Raw genomic sequence first — 13,229 nt, 5'->3', positions numbered from 1 at the left:
CTTGTATTTCGTTGTAATTCGATGTACCTATGAAATTGAACCGCCGGCCCTGATAAAATTCGCTCTTCAACTTTGTTGACATAAAAAGCTGTATCTTATGAAATATACAATATGTGTATATATAACATATATTGTGGCTAGTGCTTAGAACACGTGAATCTTAACCGATGATCGTGGGTTTAAGCACCCCTGAATTTTCATGTGCTTAATTTGTGTTTATAATTCATCTCGTGCTTGACGGTGAAGGAAAACATCGTGAGGAAACCTGCATGTGTCTAATTTCATTGAAATTATGCCACATGTGTAATCTACCTGCTAATGCAACCTGCATTGGAGCAGAGTGGTGGAATAAGCTCCAAGCCTTCTCTTCAAAGGGAGAGGAGGCCTTAGCCCAGCAGTGGGACATTAACAGGCTGTTACTGTACTGTATATTTTCGTTCTGATACTATAACCTATCATAATGTAAAAGTTTCATATCAATCGGATAATAGGTCTATAATATCCTTAAAGTGTGATAAAATCTTTATCTTTTTTTCTTAGGACACGTGTAAAATCATCCCAAGATTTAAATTATATTATAAAGGAAAAAAAACTAAATTCACACGTATAACGATGCACTTAAGGAAAATAAAAGTTATCTTATCATGAGAAGCATCTTATCAACTTCGATCTTTACGGCAATCTCATATAAAAGCCACAAAACGATTGTTGCGTATATAAAAATTAAATAACTCGAGGAAAATTAAACTTGCAACGTAAACAAATGACAATATGAATAAGTATTCGCTATCTTAAAACCAACACATATAATACATATGCCAAGGGTACATTAACCTTGCCCTCGACTTTGGTCTTTGGTGACTGCCTCGTTGATCTAGTGGCTAGTTAAGATCCACTGACCCGGAGATCCGGGTCCAATTCTCAGGTCGGGCCAATAAAAAGTAATTTTTCTCTCAGAAAATTGTCAGTAGTAACCCGGGGTCTGGAAATCGAAAGTGTTGTACACTTTCTTTCCGGTCGTGGTGGCTTGCCATCCCATCGGATTTTAAGACTGCACTTGTGCACTATAATATGTCTTTCGCAGTTAGGTAATCTAGAGATTGACCGCCGTGGCCGAAATCGGTCTGGAGGACCTTATATTGACCTCTTTTAAGTAACAAAACTGACAATTGTAAAATAACTAATTTTTAAACGGTCCCTGAAAATGTTGTTTTAAGGACGATAAGTTAAACAATAATATGTCTTCTTCTTTCGCATATCAAATCAATGATGACAGAAATAGACAAACCAGTGTTTGGTTCGAAGTGAGGCCATATTTGGTATGAACTTTTTTGTTATTTATATATTATATTCGACAGTGTGAGAATTTGTATTCTTTCTTAAACAATGGTGACGAATTGCAAAGTAAGTTCAGGCAATTTTAAAAAATAATGTTAAATGTAGTTACAAATTCTGAACATTCATATAAATAATTTGACGAGCCGGTTGGCGTGGTTGGTAGAACACTTGCCTTTCACGCCGAAGGTTGTGTGTTCGATTCCCACCCAGGACAGACATTTGTGTGCATGAACATGTATGTTTGTCCTGAGTCTGGGTGTAATTATCTATATAAGTATGTATTTACAAAAAAAAAAAAAGTAGTATATGTAGTATATCAGTTGTCTGGTTTCCATAGCACAAGTATTGTACAAGCTTAATTTGGGATCAGATGGCCGTGTGTGAAAAATGTCCCAGGATATAAATAATATTATGTTAATTATGTATGTACGTTGACTGTTGAGAAAGAGAACTACTGTCTTTCTTGCCGGTTTGTTCTCGATAGAATCTACATTCCGAACAGATAAAAGCATTAAATTTAATTATAACTTGTAAAATGATTTTTCAAAAATTTAAAAAAGCCAAAGACCCAGTTATATATTTGTGTGGTTTAATAATGCATTGTACATATATGAGATATTGTAAGCTTTATAATAATATGTAGTATGCATATTATTTGTGAGTAACCAGCACAGTGACCGAGTGGGAATCAATTCCATTGAGCACATTCGCTTCCGGAGACGTCCCCCAGTGCTGACGCCCGCCTCACACACAACTATCATCCACTTAATATAAGAATTACTCCATAAACCTAGGAACTTAAAGTCACGCTTAAAATAATTTTCGTAGGCCATCACGGCTATGGATTACATAAAATATAAATATTATATACAAGTTTATCTGATAATTTACAGAATGTAGTTTATTTTTGTAGACTTTAAAATTTTATAAGATATTATAATAATAATAAGTAATACTTAAAAGTAAAAAATGCTATGTTTTATTTAATAATTTAATCACGTAGAGCGAGATTGGTTCATCTCGAAGGCCGCGTATTCGGATTCTGACAAGACCTTCTAATTTTTTAAGTACTAAATTATTTACATCCGCTGTAGTTAAGCAAAGCAACGTAAATGTTTGTGAGTGGTTCGAATTCGTATGCTTTGGCATGTACATTCATAAACAGCCATCCAATTACTCTTAATCCTTATTCTTACCCAGAATATCCTGTCAAGAAAAAAGATGTCTTTCAGTCATAATTAATTCTGTTAAAAATATATACCCGAGTAGTTTAATGGTAACAAGGGATCACTAATTTTATAAATAAATAATAAGAGCCAAGATGGCGCAAGATTAGAAAACGTGAATCTTAACCGGGTTCAGGCGCAGGCATTTGCCTCTGAATTTTCATGTGATTAATTTGTGTTTATAATTCATCTCGTGCTCGGTAAACATTGCGATATAAACAAGCATGTTTCGAAAAAAAATCCGTCACATGTGTATCACCCAACATGCATTGGCGCTGGTTAAATAAAAAATAATCTCAAACCTTCTTAAAATGAAAAGAGATCTTATATTTTTTGTTCAATTAATGTCTTTATAAGAAGATATAAATATAAAAGTAAAGATCATAATTTAATGAAAACAAATATTATGCACAGCAATTTATATGAATCAAACGGCAAGTGCTACGATGTAAAGATGATTCAAAGGTGTAGTATTACCACTATAATATAATGACCATTTCTGTTAACACATCTCCGGCCTGCGTAGACACCGTAAAAGCCAATTTAACGGGTCATCAGTTAGGTTATGACACTTGTGTACTGACGATGAACGAAGCGGAACGCTCATAGATTGTTAATGTTTTTGTTAACTTTTTAAAAGGAAATTCATCAGCGTATATCAAATACAAATTAAATGTAATTTAATGTTAATTAAAACGATGTCCGTGATATTTAACTGTCGGGTATCGTTAACACTGTTACACACAGATAACAATTAAACTTGGTTTGAGTTAAGCAATTTTTTCACAACATCTAGTGTTGATATCAAACTTATAGAAAGCAGGTCATTGTCAAATAAAACTTTGATTATACCTTATAATCATAACGCCAACAATACATACTGTAGTTACTATTCCATTATTCTATACGTCTTTTTTTACTTTTATATTTTTTTGTGATTGTTTGTGTTTTTCTTTCTACATCCGTGTAAATCATTTATAATGAATGTAATTTTGAAACAAAAATATTCTCGAAATTTATTTATTATATTTATTTTAAAAAAAAATTTTCTTTTATTTTATAAATTCTTTGACCCATTTTTAAGAAACCACTCTTAATACGACTTATAACGTAAACGATATGTTTCCTGACCTTGGCCCCAAATGCACCCCGCTGTCCGTAGGATGAAGAATAATGTTTCATGACGTGACGCCTTCTATGTGATCCTCTAGAATCAACTGAGTTGTTTTCTTCCTTGTAAACAAATCGGCTTTTACATAATTGTTATTTTGTTGATTATAATTTTTATGCTAATTACCTTTTTTTAATATTAAGGAATTAAATCTAGAAGTTTCCGAAAAAAACTAAAAGCAATGTGGGTTGATATCAATTTCAAACATCGAAAAATAATTATATAGGAATGTTTATAATTGATTATACAATATTAACTGTTGTAAAGGCATATAATTATATATGTCTGACATTGTTATAATCATGCATGTCCTTATTCTTGTATAGGTCAAAAGGCAATCGCTTTATGTTAAACAAAAGATTAAAACATAAAATCTGGATCAGAATAATAAAATAGCCTCGGTAAAGAAATGAGATTGATAAAAATTAATGTTGTTATTATATATTATTTTATTATAACATAATAACTCGCGGGATTTTAATTTTTCGCGGAGTTCCCATTTCGTAGGAAAATTATTTTTTTAGAAGCTTTATTTTATTAATTTATCATTTTTCTTGATACTTTGTTTTACAATAAATACAATAATAAACAACATTCATTTGAAAACGGCTGTTTTTAACTGTTATATTAACTAACTTACGTAACCTTGAATTCACCTGACCCGGGATTAAGCCCAGGACCTCTTCATCTGTAGCATTTTCAACGAGAGAATAATCTATTAATTCACCTTTATACATAAATCTGATATTTATACGTGATCATCTTACCTACCAATCCGTCTAACCACCAAGTCATGCAATACACCAATAAACTAAACATTTATCTAACCACATGGTGGATGGGCTCCACTCATCCACCCAACAATTTTCTTAATCATCAACTTGATCCACTTATCTTCCTATCACCCATACAACTGCTCACTCGTTGACCCAGCCATTCATCCACTTATCGGAATAAGTGGATGAATGAATCATATATAAAATAAACATTTTAAAGTAATATTTTTGTTTAACCTTTGTCATTATTTGAAATTAAGCAAAAAAGTTATGTTACTTTAGTAAAGAAGAAACATATAAATACTCTATGCGTATATTACTATATTTTACATAGTTTTTTTCGATGCATACTAAACTATGAGCAGTTAAACAAAAGACCTAAAGAATCACGTCGTCGTCATTCCTCTCCGGTCGCGTTGGATTGAATAAGCCGGACGATAAGATTGTGTGATTTTTATCCCTTATGCGCCTGTGATTACGCACACCCGTGCAACTTAATTTCTTTGAGAATGACCACGTGACCTAAATTCTATAGAACGTTAATCTTTAATTTATAGACACGCTAATTTTACATTGTATTATATTTCGTATATATAAGTAGGTTATGAATAAATGGTTGCCAATTCGATCTCAAGAGATTTAAAAAAATGTGAATAGCGTCCCTTAAGGAGTTGCTACACAACGATACCAATACGCATAATTTAGAGGTCACTTTTAAAACTGAAAATAGTATACTTAATATATATTAAACATATTTTATTATTAATACATTCGGCTTACTCAATATCAAGTTCAATTTAAAAAATAAATAAAGATCGTTAATAAGTAAGGAAAAAGAAAAAAAAGATGGCTCAGTGGTAAGAACGCGTGAATCTTAACCGATGATCGTGGGTTCAAACCCGTGCAAGAACCACTGAATTTTCATGTGTTTAATATGTAATTATTATTCATTTCGTGCTTTACGGTGAAGGAAAACATCGTGAGGAGACCTGCATGTGTCTAATTTCACTGAAATTCTGCCAAATGTGTATTCCACCAACTCGCATTGAAGCAGCGTGGTGGAATAAGCTCCAAAAGTTTCTCCTCAAAAAGAGAGAGGAGGCCTTAGCCTAGCAGTGGGACATTCACAGGCTGTTACCAATCGTTTAAAATTATTACAACTGTTAGAATTAAACAGTAATGAACGATATAGTTCACCTAAAATGTCAGATGTAAATGAAAAAATCAGTCGCATCTCATGAACATTAGGTATATTGAAGATCATTACCAAGGCATCACACGCGTTCTTCGTTAATGTGTATCGTTTGTTCGCGTGAACTATTCAGTTAGCGTGTGGCGTAACAAATGCATTGAGATCCGCGGGCGCTTTCGATTGATTAGATCTGATTCGCTATAATTGTATGACTTGATACAATGATAATTGAGAGCGCTTATTGCACTTTATATAAAGTACACTTAATTAGGCGTTGCTATAAATAGATAGTGACACTGAAGAATCCAGAAGGTAGCATCCGTATTGAACAATAGAATAGCAGATACATATAAAAATATTTAGTAACAAATTAATATGACCTTAAATATTATAAATAAAATACTAATTGCTTTATAAATAACATCCGAAATATGCAAAGATATAAATAACTATATAATTATAATATGCAAAAAAAAATTGGTTTTTGGATGTTAATTCACCCACTACTGTATAAATATTAGGATATACAGACAACATTGTAATTAATTTCCATATCGTTAATAAAGTAAAATAATGTAAAAAGTGTAAACTTATTGCTGTGTGTGTATAGTACATTTTTTATAACTAATATATACAATACGTTATAATATTATACAGTAATTATAACCCGGAAATTGAATTAAGAAGATATAATTTCATACTTTGTAGACTTATGATATTATTACTATTTAAGAAAAACAATACATTAAGGTCATTGCAATAATAACCTTTAGACGATTAATCGCAACAAAATCAATGTCAAAATCAATATCATCTTAAGCGTTCTCTTTACGAGAATCGAGATAACTCAGTGTGAAACACGTGAATCTTGACCAAAGGTGACGGGTTGAAATCACAACGCCACTGAGGGATTTGTTTAATAATATTTACAAAATCATGCTTTACAGTTAAGGAAAACGTCATATAAAAGAGTTGCGAGAATTTCTAAAACAATTACACATTAAGACGTAAACGATAAAGTCGTCAAAATTACACGGTGTCCCATTTCATAGAAAAACTAAATGCGCGGGAGGTTTTATAGTGCAACAATGCATGCGCATGTACATCTCTCTATGGTGTACTGTATACTAACTTCTGACTAACTCTTAGCTGCTAATGAGATTTTCTAGATAGACAAACACAATATTCTTATTGACCCGACCTGGGATTCTAGCCTCGAGATATATTTTTTATTTCAGTATGTAATCTCAAATTAGTGTTATGAGGTATTCTAGTTGACGCAAGTTATTAAATCTCGTCTTATTTTTTAAATTCATGACATTAATATGATATTGTTACAATTGCTAAATCTAATTTGTTGCACGAGTTCGTGATATAACTAAAATAATAACTTTAGGTTAGGAAAATACATATATATTTTCGTTTCAATGTTAGTGGAGACGTATACGTCTTGATAGCTCTTACTTTCTTTGCTCTTATATGTACATGAGTGACAAAATATTTGATTGTCAAAAAACTACCACCGGAAATAATCACCTCAGACGTGAGAAGTGAAAAAAAAACCTTTTTTTTATTATTATGTTTTAAGTATTTTTACTTTGCCAATGTCCATTAGTCGATATAAGCCGAAATGGTCTAGTGAAATGAACACGTGAAACTTAACCGATGATTGCGAGTTGACACACAGTTGATGAATTTTCCTGTCCTTAATTTTTTTTTATCTCGTCTTCGGCGGTATGCTGCGCAATGTTACGAATATGTTTGACGATAATATGTCACATGTGTCATCGACAAACTTACATTGGAACAGTTTGGAGGATATGTTTCACACCTTCTCATCAAAAGGTGAAGAGTTCTTGAGTTCAACGCTGGGCGCGTTGGGACAATTACAGACGTACTCAAGATAACAAAATCGTCTAATATGCAACTCTCATCATAAATTCAAGTTCCGCTATCCCAGTTGTTAATAACAAATGGTGATATTTAGTAGTTTTATATAAGTTTCTAGATATATTTTTATTTATTTTACAGTTATTCCTAGCCAAGGAATAAGCAAAGAGAAGAGCCATGATTCCAACGATGACATCCGTCAGAAAGACGTGGTCTCCTTAATAATTGGCGACTACGGTCGATGGCAGTTATTGATGACGTTTCTCCTATCACTATTCTCTTTTCCTTGTACGTTCCACATATATCTACCTACGTTTACGGTAAGTTTCTTTTTACGTATCTAATTATTATTTTTTACTCTAATACATATTTTTTACTATCTACGATTATATTCCAAAAGTTTTATAAATTAAAAAGTGTGTTTACTATCTAATTAAAAATACTATTGTAACCCTATTTTTTCTTTATTTCAGGTAAAAACAACAAATTTTTGGTGTCGAAGACCTGAAAACTTATCGAGCTTACCATTACAGTATTGGATTAACTACAGTCAACCGGTCGATGCATGTTCTGTACGTGTGCTGCCTGCTGGGATTACTGCAGAAAGTATTATGAACAATACTGCTCCAATCTTAGACTCATTCCTGAGATGCAATGAGTGGGACTACGATCGATCAGAAGTTGGGGATACAATCATATCAGAATGGGATCTCGTCTGTGATAGAGAAACACTCACTAATTTAGCAGAAGTTGTGTTTCTAATTGGAGTTGGGTTGGGAGGAGTTTTGGGAGGATGGATATCAGATAAGTAAGTTCATCTACAAACAAAATGTAAAATAATAATTGAATACCCCTATGATATGAAACAGTCGTAGTCTTGGACCCGCGCTTAATTTAAAAGAAACAGAAAATGGATTCACGGTTCCTGTTTTAAGCAAATTAAATATTTTTTATATAATCATAAAATATATATAATTTCACTATATTTTTTTTTTTTTGTTAAAATTTAAGAATAAGTTAACATGAAGTTTACGTGCTATCGCATAATAATACATAATTGTATGTTCGAGTTGCGCAATTGAGAAAATAAGGCGAAGTGCACTATAAACCATTATATTTAAAAAAAACATTGTAATATGACATAACAAAATATTCTGTTTTTCATTTCAGATTTGGCCGCAAGAAAATACTCTTCGGGATGATGTTAGCTCAAAGTTTATTAGCAATCCTATCCCTACTGATGCAGTCGTACTTTCAATATGTATTGGTGAGACTCATAATGGGCCTCGTTTCTGTGTCTGTCGTTTACGCGGCCTTTGTGCTCTCCGTTGAACTGGTAGGCGGTGCATGGGTGACGATTGCTGGAGTCTGCAATTTCTTCCCACTGCCATTAGCCTATATAATTGTATCGCTGCTATCAATGGTTTTACCTAATTGGAGAGATTTACAACTAGCTTTATCAGTGCCAGGATGTTTCCTACTTCTTTTATGGTAATAAAATATGATTATATAAAATAACATTAAGAAATTAAGTTTCATGTAATATGTTCCTGAAGTAAATAGTATAATATGCGATATATAATGATAAAATGTTAGGCATGTACACTATTATATATTAAATATTTAATCGTAGTGTTTGAATATTTAATATCATTATATACAAAATATAAGTAATCGAATGACTTTATATTTGGTCTAACGCTAATCTAGCTCCAAGAGCTTAACTTTTAAGACAACTTAAGATATGTCTCTTCAATATTTTTGTATTCTTCTTAACTTTGAACGTACCTCAGGTAGACATGAGTAATTAGCATTGCTTCTTCATAGTGCTGTCATTTGAGATCACAGCGCCACCATGTTTCTATAGATTAACTACTAATAAAATTTACCAAATGAGCTAATCATATAGAAATTACGCTCCCCAGCTGCTTTATCCTAATAGTAGATTATGTTATTCCACTTACTATACGAAAATAAAGATTCGTGTTTCTATTCAGTTTTATAATTAATTTATTTTATTTCAGGTTCGTTTTACCAGAATCTCCGAGATGGTTACTTAGCGTGGGTAGAACGCAAGAAGCCAAAGTGATATTAGAAAAGGCATCAAAATTCAATAAGAAAGACAATATAGCTGATTTAGACAAATTACTAATATTAAACAAATCTGAAACCAGGACAGAAGAACCGAGTGTACTTATGCTCTTTAAAGGATATTTAATGAAGAGAACTTTTTGCCTATTTATTATATGGTTTTCTATGACAATCGCATATTACGGACTTTTATTAAATATCGGTAAATTCAACTTGGGTAATTTACACATAACTTCAATAATACTCGCTGTTGTAGAAATACCTGCAATTGCTACAAGTATACCTATACTATTTAAAGCTGGTAGACGCATACCCATTTTCATCTCTATGGTGGTGTGTGGTCTTGCTTGTGTAGCGAGTGAACTGTTTTCTATATCCTTTGAAGATAATTGGATCATAATATCTTGCCTCATGGTCGGGAAGTTTGCAATCGCATCGACAAATATCATGCTACCGATATTCACAGCGGAATTATATCCCACAATAATAAGGAATCTGGGAGTGGGAGCCAGTCAAATCTCATCAGGCTTAGCACTTATCTGCATTCCCTATTTATGGGAATTGGTAAGTTTTACAAATGAATTTTAGACCATTTTTATATTCATTTAAAATAGATTACTTTATTTTTTTGAAATTAGTACTGAAATATTAATCAGCTACTACATACTAGAATACTATTTGTTATGAAATCTACTAGTACCAAGTAAGCATCAGATTAAATTCTTGTAGGCAATTCTTACTAAGTACTCTATTATTATTCTATGTCTAGACATTTTTTTCAAGTTTACTATTGCGTTTGCTAAACATTCAGCTACAAATAGATTTAAAAAAGTAAGTGACATAAACTTAAATTCAATTTAATCGTACCTTAATCAATTTGATAATCTTTTATATTATCATTTGTGATAAAAATATTATTTTGTTCCACAGGCTAAGTTGAATGAACACTTACCAATGGTGACGATAGCAGCGCTTAGCGGCGCAGGTGGCGCTATTGTACTTTTGCTACCAGATACCATCATTTCTAAGGAACCTAAAAGGTATAACTACCTAAAAAATAAAACTCATATGTCGTATTTAAAAAAAATATATAATGCATTGTTATAATTATCTTTTTTAATAATCTTATCATCGAACTTATACTTTAAAAAAAATGGCTTCCTGCAATAAATCTTAAAAGGAATTTATTTTTTAAGTATGCTATTACTGTAATAAATTGTATTTATTTATTTCATATCTTTCAATTATTAATTTACAGGTCGGAAAATTCTTCGTGCAATGGAACGTTTACCGTCACTGACGATAGAGGGCAGTAGTTGATGTTAAAAACGCTGAAAGCTTATGTGATCATTACAAATAGTTAAAAAGTGATAGTAATGTTTATTCGTGTTTATTTTAAGTTGAATCCTTGTTATATATAATGTTTGTCTTAATTTTTTTTCGTTTAACGATCATGTAGTTATTTAAAGACACAACTTGTAAGTCAATATGAAAATCCATATAAATGTTATGAAACCTTGTTACGTTCAGATATTTAATATTTTAATGTGAAACTCACAATTCTATTAGAATATCTTTTATGAGTATGTAGTGTATTCAAAAAATATCCACATGAATCAATACAAATATCTATTTACAACAACTAGTTTATTAAAGTTAATAATTGTTTTATCCTGAAATGTACAATAAATATTGTGTTATATTTAAATTTATGTATATTTGTAAATAAAATAATTGTAAGAATATTTATACATACCTACGTTAGGTATGTACTAAAACAGTTACCAGGTTTATACTAACATATGAATGTGTCAGTAGTGTTAAGTAGATTTTAATTAAAACATAATTGAATAAGTTATTAATTTAAGATACTACTTTAAAACAATTTTAAGATCGCCAATTTAATTAAAAAAATGTAATACTTTGACTTTCAAAAACCTAACATTAAAGCTAAAAACTAAAGTAGCACATGCAAAGACATGCTTCACACACTACTCAATAATCGATTACATCAACACAGTCAGCAGTGTCGATGCACTGTGACATTGTGAGTTATTGCTTTAATCGTTTGCAATAATATGACATGTAACGCCATCTAGTAGTGATTTATAGTAAGCGACATGAACGTGTTTTGTTAATGCTATATTAAAACATTTAATGTTTTATTTATAAAAATAAAATTTATTATAAAAAAACAAAAAATCAATCCAATGAAAATGTTATAATTTAGCGATTTTAGATACTAAATACTTTTGTTCGTACTTTGCTTGCCTTTAAGAGTTTGGGCTTCTGTACTTACATTCAATATTAAAAAATATATGTTTTAATTATCTTTGTATAGAACGCAATGATATCTGAGATATCTGTTAGATTTAAAAAGACCGAGCGAACGCGAAGATTCGTGCCTGTTTTAAATGAGTATGACAAGGCCAAATTTTAAATTCTACACAACAGACATAGATAAAAATTGTATAGCCCTGTCAAATTTTTAGAGATTGTTAACAACAGAATCAGCGCCATTGTAATTTATCGGCAAAATCATTTAGTTATATAGTTAGTTATATAGAAACCATGATGAATTTACATACTAGTTGTTTAAGATTATTTATTGTTTTTTTTTATGAAAAATTCACAATTATTAATTTTCTGTATGAAATCTGTGACATTTGCTAAGCAATGTTATTGAACTTAATACATTTTCATAAGCGAGTCGTCTTTTTGCAAGCGTTAAAAAAACTAAAGTATAACATATTGTATATTTTATTTGTAATATATATATATTGTAAATTATAAGATAACTACATGTACCTACCTAAGAAAAAGAGATAAATATATTTTTAGAAATCAAATTATTGTTTAATTTTTGATAATACTACCCAATGCATAATAATAAAAATTAAGTATTATGAGTAACGCCATCTATTTTACGATATCAGAAGCTTGCATTCATACCTTATTTTTTTAATAACTACACCGTTATGTATTATGAAATCTTATATTTCTTATATCAGATTTTTCTAGTTATTAAAGATAGTTTGATATTGCACACAAATAATTTAAAATTCTTTAATTATTCTAAATTCATTTCTAAAAAAGTAAGTAAAATATTCTTTTAAATATTTGATTCTTTTTTTTTTCATTCGTCGTAGCTAACAAGGCGTAATATTTATTACGTCTGGGTTTAGATCACGGTTCGTACCAATAACAAGTCATTTCGCTTTTTTGGCAGAAAACTTTCAGTAACAGTCCGAAGTTTGTATGTTGGCACGCATAGGTTGATCCTGCGCCTGAACCGTCTGAATTGCCGTCTCACGAAATTATGAAAGTAAGGTCTAGTCTGAGAGTAGTCTCCACTCTGTGCCTGTATTTGCGCGCACGCTTGTTTATTTTTATTTGTGCACAATATCCCCTGCGCTGTTAATTCGTCTTCATTGTGAACGGCCGCTATGGCCGGAATCAGTGAGAAGGAGATACTCGTATGTTTCTTTCATTTTAGTAAACGTAGCAACAGATAGGACAATATAAACTACCGCAATACACATTAG

General features: G+C 31.2%; 1 protein-coding gene across 2 annotated transcripts in view; it reads left to right on the top strand.

Annotated features, from left to right (window-relative positions):
• Positions 1-12,488, top strand: part of LOC126772192 (organic cation transporter protein-like) — a 61,513-nt gene extending 49,025 nt beyond the window's left edge. The window contains exons 2-7 of one of the 2 annotated variants that reach the window (XM_050492443.1): positions 7,735-7,913; positions 8,067-8,401; positions 8,764-9,084; positions 9,618-10,248; positions 10,615-10,724; positions 10,943-12,488. In XM_050492443.1, coding sequence (XP_050348400.1) covers positions 7,735-7,913; positions 8,067-8,401; positions 8,764-9,084; positions 9,618-10,248; positions 10,615-10,724; positions 10,943-11,000 — 1,634 coding nt within the window. In that variant the 3' untranslated portion in view covers positions 11,001-12,488. The remainder of the gene's footprint in view (positions 1-7,734; positions 7,914-8,066; positions 8,402-8,763; positions 9,085-9,617; positions 10,249-10,614; positions 10,725-10,942) is intronic. The other variant, XM_050492444.1, reaches the window with a different exon arrangement.
• The last annotated feature ends 741 nt before the right edge of the window (positions 12,489-13,229 follow it).

The sequence above is a fragment of the Nymphalis io genome, chromosome 12 (genome assembly GCF_905147045.1).
Source record: "Nymphalis io chromosome 12, ilAglIoxx1.1, whole genome shotgun sequence".
NCBI lineage: Eukaryota > Metazoa > Arthropoda > Insecta > Lepidoptera > Nymphalidae > Nymphalis > Nymphalis io.
The sequence above is the reverse complement of the archived record's forward strand: the minus strand, read 5'-3'. Positions and strand labels throughout refer to the sequence as shown.